At 37.1% G+C, this 15954-nt stretch overlaps 1 protein-coding gene across 1 annotated transcript; it reads left to right on the top strand.

Annotated features, from left to right (window-relative positions):
* Positions 1-2208: 2208 nt before the first annotated feature.
* Positions 2209-15719, top strand: cradd (CASP2 and RIPK1 domain containing adaptor with death domain). Its single transcript, XM_048156300.1, has 2 exons — positions 2209-2754; positions 14737-15719. Exons 1-2 carry the CDS (start codon positions 2445-2447, stop codon positions 15030-15032), a joined length of 606 nt encoding a protein of 201 aa, XP_048012257.1. The 5' UTR covers positions 2209-2444; the 3' UTR covers positions 15033-15719.
* Positions 15720-15954: the final 235 nt, after the last annotated feature.

Below are 15954 nucleotides of genomic sequence, written 5' to 3'. Positions count from 1 at the left end.
ATGGACTCTTAGGATTGGACATGCAAATAATACCAAGGGGGATTTTCATAGATAGCCTACATCCAGCTTCTTGCAGCTCATAAATGCCATGATATTCAAATAATCCGCTCTTCCTGGAAGAATTGTTGCTCTGAAAAATCAGATCCAGCGTTTGAAAGACTAAAGCCACTTTATGGGCAAAACAAAGGCTTAGCGTTTCAAACAAGTGGTTTCAACAAAAGGTCATGAGGACAAGGAAAAATCTACACAACAAAACTTTCATAACCAGTGGACAATGTCATTAACAGGCAGCTTAATATGCAATGTTTTTATAAGAGTTATTTTTATTACAATAAAACTGTGTTAACTTGGCATTAGGCTAAATAAATAAAACTTACATTCTTTGTATAAGGTCTCTATTTATTCAGGCTGGGATTTTCAATGGATTGTCTGTGAAAGTAAAAGACATATATATATATATATATATATATATATATATATATATATATATTTTTTTTTTTTTCAATAAAATAAAATAGGCCTAAATTATAAATGTGGTGCATTAATAATGTTTGTTTATGTTTTAATGCTTGCTGAAAAATCCAGCTAAAACCAGCCTAAGCTGGTCAGGCTGGTTTTAGCTGGTCTCCCAGCCTGGTCATAGCTGGATTTAGAGGGGTTTTGGTTAGCTAGGAGACTGGGAGGCTGGGAGACCAGCTTAAACCAACTGAACACCAGCTAACCCAGGCTGGGAGACTAGCTAAAACCAGCTACTTCCAGTTTAAACCAGCTAAGACCAGCTAACCCAGGCTGGGAGACCAGCTCCTTCCAGTTTAAACCAGCTAAGACCAGCTAACCCAGGCTGGGAGACTAGCTAAAACCAGCTACTTCCAGTTTAAACCAGCTAACCCAGGCTGGGAGACCAGCTAAAATCAGCTCCTTCCAGTTTAAACCAGCTAAGACCAGCTAACCCAGGCTGGGAGACTAGCTAAAACCAGCTACTTCCAGTTTAAACCAGCTAAGACCAGCTAACCCAGGCAGGGAGACCAGCTAAAATCAGCTCCTTCCAGTTTAAACCAGCTAACCCAGGCTGGGAGACCAGCTCCTTCCAGTTTAAACCAGCTAAGACCAGCTAACCCAGGCTGGGAGACCAGCTAAAATCAGCTCCTTCCAGTTTAAACCAGCTAAGACCAGCTAACCCAGGCTGGGAGACTAGCTAAAACCAGCTACTTCCAGTTTAAACCAGCTAAGACCAGCTAACCCAGGCAGGGAGACCAGCTAAAATCAGCTCCTTCCAGTTTAAACCAGCTAAGACCAGCTAACCCAGACTGGGAGACCAGCTCCTTCCAGTTTAAACCAGCTAAGACCAGCTAACCCAGGCTGGGAGACCAGCTAAAATCAGCTCCTTCCAGTTTAAACCAGCTAAGACCAGCTAACCCAGGCTGGGAGACCAGCTCCTTCCAGTTTAAACCAGCTAAGACCAGCTAACCCAGGCTGGGAGACTAGCTAAAACCAGCTACTTCCAGTTTAAACCAGCTAAGACCAGCTAACCCAGGCTGGGAGACCAGCTAAAATCAGCTCCTTCCAGTTTAAACCAGCTAAGACCAGCTAACCCAGGCTGGGAGACCAGCTCCTTCCAGTTTAAACCAGCTAAGACCAGCTAACCCAGGCTGGGAGACTAGCTAAAACCAGCTACTTCCAGTTTAAACCAGCTAAGACCAGCTAACCCAGGCTGGGAGACCAGCTAAAACCAGCTACTTCCAGTTTAAACCAGCTAAGACCAGCTAACCCAGGCTGGGAGACCAGCTAAAACCAGCTACTTTCAGTTTAAACTAGCTAAGACCAGCTAACCCAGGCTGGGAGACCAGCTAAAACCAGCTACTTCCAGTTTAAACCAGCTAAAACCAGCTAACCCAGGCTGGGAGACCAGCTAAAACCAGCTACTTCCAGTTTAAACCAGTTAAAACCAGCTAACCCAGGCTGGGAGACCAGCTAAAACCAGCTACTTCCAGTTTAAACCAGCTAAGACCAGCCAACCAGCTTAGGCTGGTTTTAGCTGGATTTTTCAGCAGGGTTTTTAATGTTTTAATGTATTATATTGAAGGTCTGGTTGGCAGAGTCTGTGTCTATTGTTTGAAAAGGTTGAAAACAGCTGTATAATGTTACCCGATTTGTTTACACAAATGTGGGAACAAGAAATACGCCTAACATTAGTTCCTCCTGCACTTCGTTTCCAGTCGGTAGAAATAAATGCGACATTCACGGAAAAGTCATGTGTAATACAGAAAACATTTTACACTACAGCGCAAAGCTGTGATATATACACAAACATTACTTTATATGCATTTAGCAACAACTACTGATATGTTAACGAGGATTCGTCTCTATTTCCCTGGCTGTTGTACTGTAGCCTTATATCTTCAGTTGTTGTGGATAGCATTGTAACTCGGTCATCGGGTTCAAATATGGACCCAAAACACAAAAAACTGCTCCGATCTCAGCGGCTTTTTTTGGCCGAGGAGCTTTTAGTGGACGACATCATCATACAGTATTTATACCAGGAGGAGATATTAACGGAGAGTCACTTAGAGGAGATTGAGTCTGAGTCGTCTAATAGGAAAAAAACGTTAAAGCTGCTGGATATTCTCCCCACTCGCGGCTCGAGCGCCTTCCGTCACTTTACACAGTCATTAGAGAAAGATTTTCCCTGGATCAAAGACAAATTACTGCGACTGTGTGCGGAAGACACCGAGTGTCCTCCTCCGCCGTTCACAGGTGAGTCCTCGGTGTGTATGAGTATCATTTGAGCTAAACCTGTCAGAACAACTTCCTGTCACAGAGACAAAAAAATTATTAAATAAAGTGTAAATTAATAGCGCGTGTGTGACATGTCTCACATGTGTGTGAAAGCACTGCTATATTCTGTAATACATGAATAATATTGAATAGAATATATTTTTAAAAAAATTGTGAGTGTTTGTGTATACAGTCAAACCAAAATTTATTCAGACACCTTGATTTCATTCATTAATACAGTTTATTCACTATAGTTTAAAAAATGGTAATAAAATATGACAAGATCTCAGAGTTAAACTGTGTCAGAAAAAAAAAAGAAAAAAATCTTTAAAACACTTAAGCAAAATATGGTCAAGTCAATGTGTCTGAATAATTCTTTTGTTTCCAAATTTTTATCAGTTTTACTGGTATGAAGAATTTTTGGGTGTAATATGTCACAGTTACTATCCTCACTTACATATTACATACTATTTTTAATTTTGTCATTTCATCTAAATATAAACATTTGTGAGATTTAGTCAGTCGAAACAGTTTTGAGTTTAATTGCTCTAATTTTGTGTCTCTGGAAAATAGTGACCTATGACATTGTATTATGTAGTTTTTTGTGCCTATTTGTTAATGAGGGATTTGTGGACACATTCATGTTTTTAGATTTGTGGAGTAAAAGTTATTCTTTTTATTTTGAAGTAAAAAGATAAAATTAGACCCCTGGGGTTAAGATGACCCCAACGGAATTGGCACAGAAGGCCCCAATTGGCACATTGATACTTGTGTTATTATTTTTAATTCTTATTGCAATTAATGGGGTTATTATTCAGTATTTCAATGAATTAAATGTACATTTAATGCAATGTCTCATTTCAGACATCTTTGCTTTCATTAAAATGTAGAGGTTAATTGAGCGGAATCATTCAATTTGATTTCATGGTGTTTCTATTATGACATTTCTTCAATTAAAATATGGGCAATTAAATAAGTAAATATGCCTGTATATAAATCAGATTAATTTTACTTCTCAGATGAATCTCTTTTACTGAGATTCTGCTTTGTTTGTAATTTGTTATTCAATTATTAATTTGTCAAAATAACATTTTAAATACAATAATTTAGTATTTTACATTACCTCTTTTATTATTTGACATTTTGTGCTATATGTTTCTATTTATTTCCTATAATAACATATTGATTGATGCATCATCATCCTATATATATATATATATATATATATATATATATATATATATATATATATATATATATATAATTTAATTATGCATTATTACTGTATTATTATTTTACTAATATGAAAATGCAAATAAAATATATAGTAAAAATCTATATAAAAACAAAAATGTAAAAAAAAAAACATGCATTTTATAACATTATTCTAAGCCATTTCATGGCACTCAGCTCATTTGGCCAGTTGCACTACATGTACAGCATTTTTTTGTCAGCTATCGTGTTTCTGTTCCCTCATATTCCCTCCCTGTTTCACCTGATTTCACCCTCTGTCTCATAATGAACCCATTCATCTTTTAATTGAGATGAGGTTATGAAAGCTGGAGGTCAAGCCGTTAGTATCTGACCAGAGGGTTAAATGACATGTGGTATAACTGCCTTTCCTCTAATCCCTAACACCAAACACTCTGTTACTGTTACTAATTATAGCAAAGAACCTATAACAAATGCATTAAGCATAGAAAAAGTCCATACGATTTGAAAGCCAATGCATATATATATACAGTCTGTGAAATGCACTATTTGCATCCACCCATCTTGTTTCAGCTGAACAGATGTTTGGGTAAACAAAAGCTCTCACTGTGCACTATATATATATATTTCAGCTGCTGTTTTGCTGAAAGATGGCTTATTATGTGCTTTCTGTTGTTTTCCCACGAGAGCACAGAACACCAACTATCAACCCCACATTCACACTCCGCATCTCCCATTTTTAGTCATACAGTCAACCAAACCCCAACCCCTTCCCTCCTAAAAAAACAAGACGTACAAAGAAAAACAGAGGGAAAGTGAGGTATAAAAAAGAAAAAAAGAGCTGAAGTTGTGTTTTGAGTCTCTCAAGGCCAGGCCGGATTGGTGCACTGCCCTGGTTTTCCATGAAAGCTGCATTAATTCCTGGCACTAGCGCTGCGGCCCAGCACTCTCGCTGAGCATCCTCCTTTCTAGGAAAAATATAATCAAAGCCGTTTGTTGGCTGCTCTCCCTCTCTCTCCCGTCTCCAGTTACTGAGCTGAAGATTTTATTGACTTTCTGTGGTTCAGATGGTAATATATTGGGGGATGGGGTGGGGTTAGGAAGAAAGCATAAAAGAAACGGGGAAAAAAAAGAGGTGTGCTTGCAAATTTCTAGGAAATCGAGGACAAGCGCTACTCTGAGCAAACATTCTTCACACTTAAGTACTCGCTTTAATTTAAAGCTTTTCTTAGTTCGACTGTCAGAGGCCGTTCAGGGACACAAACAGTTGTGGTGTTTTGTTCTTGCTTTTCTGCTTTTATTTTCGTCCTCTGCTCAAATTATTAATATTCATGTCGCTATGAATTTGGATCTTGACAGCAATGATGTCATTCCGTTGGCATGGGAACGTGTTTTTCATTCAACTTGCTTTTATCCTCCATCGTTATGACGGGCGCTGAATCTGCAGTGTCACGGACACTTTAATAAAGGAGACACATGCACAATCCTTATCATCTTATTACCTACTTTTGAATGGAGATCAGTCAAGTGGGGACATGATATCCTCATTTGTCAAGTCCATTTGCACACCTGCGGGTCATGCGTATTTGCATGTTTATTTATGAGATGCTCGCTTTAAAGAAAACTATGCAAATTGTTGCTTAAGCCTTCACTTACGGGTTCTGGGAATTATCGTACCTGAAGCCGTAAGGTTCTGAATTTTAAGTTGTTTACAAGGCAAACTGTTCTGTGGCAGGCCTTTAGACAACTTTATAAGTCCATTATAGCTTATTATGATTTCACTTTTTTAACTTTAGTTAGTGTATAATGTTGCTGTTTGAGCATAAACAACATCTGCAAAGTTACAATGCTCAAAGTTCAATGCAAAGGGCGATATTTTCTTTTACAGTAATTGCTTTTTAAGGACTACAACAGGCTTCTTCCTGGGTTTTAAGCTTGCTGAGATAGTGTTGATGGTGTTACCGGTGTTCAGCCGCAACACCAGTTACGTCACTTGCCCATTGCAGCACCACTCCCCACCGCCATTTTGATTTTTTATAGTAATAAAAATAATTTAGTTCAGTGACAAAACAGACAATGAAATTGAGTCGCAGCACAGAAGCAGGAGTCAGATTGCATTCATTACGAGACTGTGGAGCTGACTGACAAGACGATGGCGGAAGATTTTTTGGAGTTGTGTTTTTCTAGTTGTTGTGCAACCTATTGCCGCAATTGAATTGGCGCTAATTTAAAAGTGAAAGTAAAATACACACGGCCGCACAGGCATTCATAATGCTGTGTCTACTGGCGTGGACCATTTTCAGTGCATTCCTATGGAAGCTTAACTTTGAAAACGCTCACTCTGCTCTGCACTGTTATGAATGCCTGTGCGGCCATGCACATTATACTTTCACTTTTGAGTTAGCAATTTAAAAGCGAGTTGCAAAAGAGGGAACCCTGTCCCTGGGAAAATGCAAAAAAAGGGGTCGAGGCCATGTTGGGCTGCTTTAGAGAAGAGGAAGAGCTGTTGTAGTAGAGTGTTGTTGCCATGCCGTCATTTTACGCCGGACTGCTTCACGAACGAGGGTCAATTTAACGCTGGATTTGCACAAAATATTAACATGATGGCACATGCTAGTCGATGAGTTGAATCAACTCCAGAGCAGCTACATAAATTTATCCACTAACCATTCAGAAATGTCCAGCTGCACTCTAAAAGTTGTAACTTCTTCCTGAGTCTCTCCATCAGTGTCCGAATCCGGTTTGAACAATGTAAGGCTGAACACCGTTACTGACAGTCGTCATTTTGGCTGCGTGAGATTCTCCAGCTTTGTTGTTATAGAGTACCTCAGGGATGACGTGTTTTTGTAGGCCAACCCGGAAGTTAGCGGCACACGGGTTCCCTCGATCGAAAGCCTATTCATTTTTCCCATAGACTTTTGGAAAATCGCAAAAAATAAGCAAGTTAACACAACATTAATACATTTTGAAGCCTAAATAAAGTTGTCAGATATAAAATGATATCAGTAGGCTATAAACGGACTACAGCACACCATGGTCGCGGATCAACGTCGTCACCACCAAACTTCCTCAAATTTTATTTAAAAAACAACTTTATTTAAAAACATGCTCGCTGATTATGATCTGTGCTGTGTATGAATACTTACCCAATTTTACATGAGAAATGCAGTCCAAATGTCCTGTTTGTCATGATGACGTCTAAAGTCCCCGCCAAAGGAAGTAGTCCCTTTTAGCAATTTGTTAGCAACCGCTGTTTTTAAGACACAATAAAGGTTTAAAAAATCACAAGCGGGTTATAACTGGTGTGTTTTATGTCATAGATCAAAACGTGAAAATATTTAGAGGCTTTGTTAACTACAGACCTTATTTCAGGCGATTTAGCAAAAACCCATTCAAAAAACCCATTGACTTCAGGGCGATGGAACCGGAAATCCTAAAATGCTAACTCGCTTCCGGGTTTTGCCTATAAAAACACGTCATCTCTGAGATACTCTATTGAGCAACCATCGCGCAAGCTGTTAAAGCTCCGCCCTCTTCTGGAAAGCGGGCGGGAGCAGCAGCACATTTGCATTTAAAGGGACACACACAAAAACAACTTTTTTTTGCTCACACCCAAATAGGGGCAAATTTGACAAACTATAATAAATGATCTGTGGGGTATTTTGACTTGAAACTTCACAGATACATTCTGGAGACAACATTACATCTTGTCAAAAAGGGCATATTAGGTTCCCTTTAAGTTAGCATATTCAGAATTCTCGGTGACGGCTTGTTAGTGTAGTTCATTGTAGTCATTGTCTTAGTTTTCCTGTCCAAACTGGCTTGTATGAGACCTTGATCATGAGGAGGAGATGAAAACCATGCAGACTTAGATTTTATGAACGGGTCATGATATTAGGAAGGCATGCTTAACCGAAAACTTTTAAAGTCTGTTAATGGTGAAAGCATTTATGCAAGTTAATCAATAATAGCATGCAAGATACCCCTGTTGTATTCCGCATTGTAGTCGCATTAGTGTCGACTAAACCGGACTCTTCTCCTCGTGCGACCTGCCCCCGACGTCCATGGGTGGATGGAGAAAGGCACTTTTAATAATTTTCTTTTGAAACAAGCCAGCACAGTGCTATTCACTTGTTTTTGTTGGAACATCACATCGATTCTCCTCCTCCGCTCCCTCCACCCATCTCTAATACAGTCTGATTTCCAGGAACGTTGGCTTGTGGAGAGTCTTCCTGTCAGAATGTGGAAGCTGGCTGCAGTGCTAGGCCATTCCAGCTGGCCTCTATACTCGGATGTACACAGCCAGTTTAGCCACACAAGAGCGGCACTTTATCTCACTGGTCGTATACCCAAAGCCAAGGCTTACAGATGGGGTCTATTAGGGACAATTAATAGTTCTTAGATTTATGGTCCACCGTTAGAACATTTTCAGCCACTTCATAACATGAAACCATCTGTCTTGAGTTGAAGAGCAAATCTTTCACAGAGAGACTTTGAGCCTGTCTTTATTTATATGGAGCTGGATTAATGACTTCAACTGATTGTGTCAGTCATCTGAAGAATAACCAACCACAATGTACTTTTGTGCTGGCCCAGTCACTTCAGATATGTAACCCTTCCAGTCTTTTCACTGACCCCACCAAAAAATATTATACATTTTATTTTCTGCAGCAATTTTTATTTTGTCAAAAAACAACAAAACGTTTTTTTAAAAAAAGTGAATGGTCTGATAGTTGTTTGGTATTTAGTATCCATTCCACATTTTAACTTAAGTATTCATTTTTCTTTGAGTGTACACATAGGCCACATATTTTAGACTGAAAATTTCTATCGGAAAGAGGTGTAATCTTACCTTTCAGTCTGCAGTATTTTTGTTTTAGAGCACATCCAGTTATCTAACTGCAATTCCTTCCTTGAGAAGCAGAATTGTGATCATAAGTAACGGAATGCAGATATCGGATGGGTCACTCTTAAAGGATTAGTTCACTTTCAAATAAAATTTTCCTGATAATTTACTCACCCCCTTGTCATTCAAGATGTTCATGTCTTTCTTTCTTCAGTCAAAAAGAAATTAGGGTTTTTGATGAAAACATTCCAGGATTATTCTCCTTATAGTGGACTTCAATGGCCTCCAGACGGTTGAAGGTCAAAATTACAGTTTCAATGCAGCTTCAAAGGCCTTTAAATGATACCAGACGAGGAATAAGGGTCTTATCTAGCGGAACTGTAATACAACTGTATATGCTTTATATACACAAATGATCGCCTTGCACGTGTTTCCGCTTTCCGTATTCTTCAAAAAGCTTATGCCGTATGTCCTACACCTTCCCTATTCAACTTACGGAAAAAAAACGAAACTGGCGCTGTGTTCATTCCGTAAGTTGAATAGGGAAGTCGTAGGACATATGGCGAAAGCTTTTTGAAGAATAAAAATTCCTCGTCTGGTATCATTTAAAGCCCTTTGAAGCTGCACTGAAACTGTAATTTTGACCTTCAACCGTTTGGAGTCCATTGAAATCCATTATAAGGGGCCGTTCACACAGAACGCGTCTTTGCGTCTAAAAACGCGAGACGCGGCGCTCAAGAGTGGTTTTAAAAAAAGCGCCGCGTAGAACGCGAGGGTCTCGAGACGCGCTTTTGAGACGTGAGGCAATAACGGCAATAATGGAAATAATAGAAATAGGCAAATGGCAGAATTGACAGATATAAGTTTTGACATGGAAAAAAAGAAAATAAGATAATAATGAGCGCCTCCTCCGCCATGTTGCCATCAAATAAAACAGTTGTCATGCCAACTTGCTACTGTAAACAGAAGCTCGCAACGCTTGCCCCGCCTCCGAGTTCTTCTGATTGGTCCACTGTTTTGGAACTGACATTGATGAGCGGCGCTGCGTGTAAAAGTTGAAATTCTTTTAACTTGACACGGCGTCTTAAAAACGCGGCGCTCATGTGAGAGTCGCTGCAAAAGACGCGAGACGCGAGCGTAACGGTCATGCACGTCCGTCAAGCGCGTGTTTACATAGAAAAACAATGGGAAAGTAGCGCATTGGAATAGAAAAACGCGTTCTGTGTGAACGGCCCCTAAGGATCCTGGAATGTTTTCATCAAAAACCTTAATTTCTTTTTGACAGAATAAAGAAAGACATGAACATCTTGAATGACATGGGGGTGAGTAAATTATCAGGAAAATTTTATTTGAAAGTGAACTAATCCTTTAAAAGATGTAAGCTGGTCGTCAAAAAAACAAAAAACAAAAAAAACCTGATATAGTCAACATATTGGAATTGGGCATCAATACCATCAATATAAAAAAAAAATAAACGCGGCCTATATGTCCTCAGTGAACCCTCCTCTACTCTCCCCATCTCTCTTCAAGAGGAAACAGGAACATTACTGTCACATTGTGATGGTATCCTGCAGGTTTATGTTAGGTTAGATGTTAAATATAAATGATTATATAAACTAATAAATGGTTTAAATTGTATATTGTACAGATTTATAAGCTCTCTTTTTAACTCAAGATAAACAAGTCTTGTCCTTTGACGTCAAGCTTGTTGAAAAGCAGGGCTTTTTTGTGAGATTTCGTGGAATTTTCCGGAGATAAGGCACAGCTTGCTGTTCCCTAGACACCATGTGTGGGCGGTTTACTATCACACTGCCCAAAATTAACGAATTTACTTTTCCTAGAGAGAAAGGGAGAGAGAGACCTGTTTTAGGAAATTCAAACAAACATACTCACACACACATTTATACTAGCTCACGTCTGTTTTTAATGCATTTTTTTTTTTTTAAAAAGAAAACATATTCCTAATCCTTCAAATTGACAGCATTCTCTCACAGTGATGTTTGATTAATTTTGTAAACACACGCAGCTGTTAAACACGCACTCACTGACACTTTTTATAACAAAAGCTTGATGGATAGGCTATATGTACTGTACATCAGAGCTACATGTGTCTCCATAAGCTCTCTTCAGCCTAAAGATACTGTAATTGTCCCCTCAGATCAAGGCTTCATTACATTCTTAAAGTGTACAGTCTATGCCCTCCAGCAGCCGGGAGTTAAGCGTCCACATGTACGCTTGGAAATTGAAGCTGGAATGCTTCATCCTATAAAAAAGAAGCAATTCTCAGAAAAGTTAAGCATTTCGCCAAAACCCAGGCAATGTTCTTTGCAGAGCAGCCTCTTTCTTTCTTTCTTTCTTTCTTTCTTTCTTTCTTTCTTTCTTTCTTTCTTTCTTTCTTTCACAATAATTGAATCATTTGATATTTTACTGTTTTGCACTTTTAAAATCATGTTTAGTGTGAGTTGCAGAGGCTGACACTTAAAATAAAGCAAAATAAAAATGCATTAAGTTTTTCCACATCCATTTTGCACTGCCGTGTTGTTAGTCCCATGCATGGCCACTCAAATGCTACATTTTTTCTTGATAACTCACTATATTATCATACATTTTTGCCAGCAGAATAAAATAGACAAGGGTGATAAATATGTCTGTGAATAGCATATTGTATGCCGTGGCAAATCTGCACACATAAACAAAATGTGACCACGATTCAGGAACAAACAGATCTTTCAAGTCTTTTAATGAAACCATTAAAAAATCCTTCTCTGAATTAACCAATTAGATCTGTCTTAGTAGATTATAAATCAACATCTGATTCACTTACCGAACTGTGTGTTATTATTATTTTCTGTGACTGAAGCATGTTTTGTGAAAGTAAAATCAGTATCATTACTAATTTACTACTCATACATATACAAGGTGTACTTAATTTTTGTATTAATCTTCATATTTTTGTATTATTTTTATTATATTTTAGAATGTATTCAATTAAAAATGAATGTTAATATCTTAAAATATTTTAAAACATTTATATTTTAATAAAAAAATGTTCACACACACACACAGACACACACACACTGATCACTGTTTTGACCACTATTACAGATTGATTTTTCCTTTCCTTGATATCTTTTGTCTGCCGTTAACTCCCAATGTCTTTTCTACACTTTCTTCTTCTCTGGTGGCCTCATTTTTTCCTTCTTTTCTATACCTCCACCCATTAATCAGATAAAGTATTGCCACAGACATTTTATGGATCTTTCCCAGCTCACCCCCCGTTTGCTAAACCAGCACTCTCTGCATGAAATCCTCTTTGTGGTGTTTATCGCTGATTGTCGGGGGACCTCAACACACTAATCTTCTTTGTCTCTAGGGTCTAGAACCTTTAAAACCGTAAAGAACTACCGCAAAGTGTCCAAATCCATGACAGAATTACTGCACTTGGATATATGCCCTGCAGTGAATGTTTTCTCCTCAATTTAAAGCTGAAGTTTACCATTTTTGCTCCTGTTAGTGTCACAAAGAGGAACTGCAAAAATAATGTTTTCTGAACAATCTAGATCCTTAGATTATTCTGAGAGGCAAACAAAGCAAACACGAATTATAGAAGAAAATGATGAAATGACCATCGTATAAGTGTTAGATTCCACTCAGAAGATACTAAAGATGTGGATGTCCTGTCCTAGATATAGAGAGTTGTTATTCTCATGTCCTGGTGTGGCCACTCCTGTCATTTGACGGCAGAAATCAATGGGCGTCCTTGATTTTGTGAAGAATTTGGGAACACTCAAAACAAACTCTCAAACCGACCTTTGCTCCATTCATCCCCAATGCTCAAATAAAACACATCTCTATTCTCTTCGCACAAAAACAATGTGTCCTTATTGCGCAGGGATGGAAAGAAAAGATTGGATGTTGATGTTGCCACCTTAAAATTGATTTTGATGGGTTAAACATGTTTTCCTAGTCCTTGTCTTCTAATATAATTCAAATGGTGTTTGCGTTTTGAATATTTCTATGCTTTTTATGTCTTGTATGTAAATTAATCGGCTTTGGCTTACTGATGCTTCATATAGATTTTGAGACTTACCACTGCTGGATTATTGTCAATATCATATTTTATTCAGAAGTATAATCTGTTCCACTCAGGGTCATGGTACAGTTCCAGTGTGAGTTATTCAAATAAATATGCTCACATTACATAAGAGGTGCTGTTTTCTCACTCATCTGCCCCATAGGGTTACTGAGGTGAGAATTAAACTGGTCTTAACTAAGAAGAAAGTTAATATAATAATATATTATTGATATTTTTAAATTATAATGTGCGGAAGAGGATTAGGGCCAAGCGATAATAAAAAAATAAAACCATCTCGAGATTAATGTTGTTAAATTTCGAGAAAAAACTCGAAATAAAATGTTGAGAATAAACTCATTAAATTATGAGAAAAAACTCGTAAAATTTCGAGAAAAAAGTCAAGATAAAATGTTGAGAATAAACCTGTTAAATTATAAGAACAAATTTGTTAAATTATGAGAAAAAAGTCGTTAGATTTCGAGAAAAAAGTCGAGATAAAAAGTTGAGAATAAACCCGTTAAATTATAAGAACAAATTCGTTAAATTATGAGAAAAAAGTTGTTAAATTTCGAGAAAAAAGTCGAGATAAAATGTTGAGAATAAACTCATTAAATTATGAGAAAAAAGTCGTTAAATTACGAGAAAAAAGTCGTTAAATTACGAGAACAAATTCATTAAATTACAAGAATAAATTCATTAATTTAATGACTTTATTCTCAATATTTTATCTCGACTTTTTTCTCGAAATTTAACGACATTTTTCTCATAATTTAATGAATTTGTTCTCGTAATTTAACGACTTTTTCTCGTAATTTAATGACTTTATTCTCAACATTTTATCTCGACTTTTTTCTCGAAATTTAACGAGTTTTTTTCTCGTAATTTAACGAGTTTATTCTCAACATTTTATTTCGACTTTTTTCTCTAAATTTAACAAGTTTTTTTTCTTGTAATTTAACGAGTTTATTCTCAACATTTTATCTCGACTTTTTTCTTGAAATTTAACGAGTTTTTTCTCGTAATTTAATGAGTTTATTCTCAACATTTTATCTCGACCTTTTTTTCGAAATTTAACGAGTTTTTTCTCAGAATTTAACGAGTTTATTCTCAACATTTTATTTCGACTTTTTTCTCAAAATTTAACAAGTTTTTTCTCGAAATTTAGCAACTTTAATTTCGAGATGGTTTTATTTTTTTATTATTGCTTGGCCCTAATCCTCTTCCGTAATTATGCCATATTAATATTAATAATAATTATTGTAAAATTTGTTTAGAATATATAAGAAATATATATAAAAGTATAAGAAATGTTAAACTGTATAATATAATTACATATAAAAAATAAATAAATTAACAAATAATACATTTTATTTTTATTAATTATACTTTATATTTGAATATGTATTTTTTTTATTTTTAAAAATTATTTTTCAGATCTTTAACATGCCATATGAGCAACAGGTCAGTAATTACACTTAAGTCTCAAACATACAGTAAGTTTGAGACTAATTTGTCAGTCTTTTTCACTGAATCTTTAAAAAGAATCAGTTCATTTGTTTGTGAATTGGATTACACTGGTCATGCTGTGTGTTAGTTGTTGCATGCAACCAGAAAGGGCAAGAGGTCAAAGAACCGTTAACAGAACCAAACTTCATGAAAATCAGTCACTTACAAAAAAATAGAAACCGTTTCTAAATGCAAACAAATGCACATTTTCCTTACATTATTTGTTTTTGTGCTTTTATTATGTCAGTAATGTACGCAGTGAGATGTGCCAGTGTGTGACTTACTGTATTTCGAAAATCATAGGTTGTTTCTTTGTTTTCAGTTCAGTGTGGTGTACCTGACCACATCCTTCCGACTGTTCCAACCATGCTGCATCTGAACCAACTGGCTGCTCGTCTGGGTTCGGAGTGGAAATCTGTGCTGCTGGACCTGGGCCTGTCCTCTGCGGATCTGTACCGGTGCTGTGCGGACAACCCCCTCGCGGTTCAGAGTCAGGTGCTCGCGGGGCTGGTGATGTGGACGCAGAGGAACGGAAGAGAAGCCACAGTGCGGCGGCTGCTCCACAGCCTGCAGGCCGCAGACATCCCGCCATCTGTCCTCCAACAGGTGTTTGTGTAACGTCATGAATCCTGTTTTCTGGACTTCACCATACTGCTCTTGAGCTGTGGACACTAAAGGAAGAGAGAGAGACAGCGTCCTTGCGTGACATTTATATTTTGTTAAGGAATACACTGAAAATCCATCATACATCTAATATGACAGTCCCTACAAAAATTATGAAATTGATCATGTCATGCTGTTTTTATATGTATGCCTATTACTATTAAAGTTATCATCTTTTAAAAATATGCTTCCAAAATGGTACAGAAATTTTTGCATTGTATTTTTGGATGCAAATATTGCCTTGCTTTGCTGGCAACCTAGAAGTCAACATTTTGCGGCAGTTGTACAGTAATTTCATACATTTATTCATGAGAAAAACACTGTTTTATAATGTTTTGGTAAACAGTGTTTCCTGTCCCAGATAACATCTGTCCTTGATGAGGTGAGATGAGTTTATGCAACTTTATGCAATCTTTAGTACAAACTATTTACCAGCCGCTTGCTGGTACATGTGACGTACTTCTCATTTCTCATTCAGTAACAGGTTGCTCTGTCCACTGCTTCCACCCAGTAATAACACTTTAAACACCCACGTGGAAGTTGGGGTGAATGTTTTGGTGTTTTTTTTTAAGAAGGGGAATGTCTGTTTTTTGTTTTGGTGCTTTATGCAATTGCAACAGATAAACACTTTCATAAGTTAAACAATGATTCATCTCCAACAATTTAACAATATATATTATACAACTGAAATAACCTTTAAAAAGGTTCAATATAAATAAAGATATATGTAAACTGGATGTAGAAATAATAAATGCATAATGCATAAAAGATCTGTAGATCTATCTATCTATCTATCTATCTATCTATCTATCTATCTATCTATCTATCTATCTATCTATCTATCTATCTATCTATCTATCTATCTATCTATCATAAA

This window comes from Megalobrama amblycephala, linkage group LG14, assembly GCF_018812025.1.
Source record: "Megalobrama amblycephala isolate DHTTF-2021 linkage group LG14, ASM1881202v1, whole genome shotgun sequence".
Lineage (NCBI taxonomy): Eukaryota > Metazoa > Chordata > Actinopteri > Cypriniformes > Xenocyprididae > Megalobrama > Megalobrama amblycephala.
Note: the sequence above shows the minus strand (reverse complement) of the source record. Positions and strands in the feature narration are given on the sequence as shown.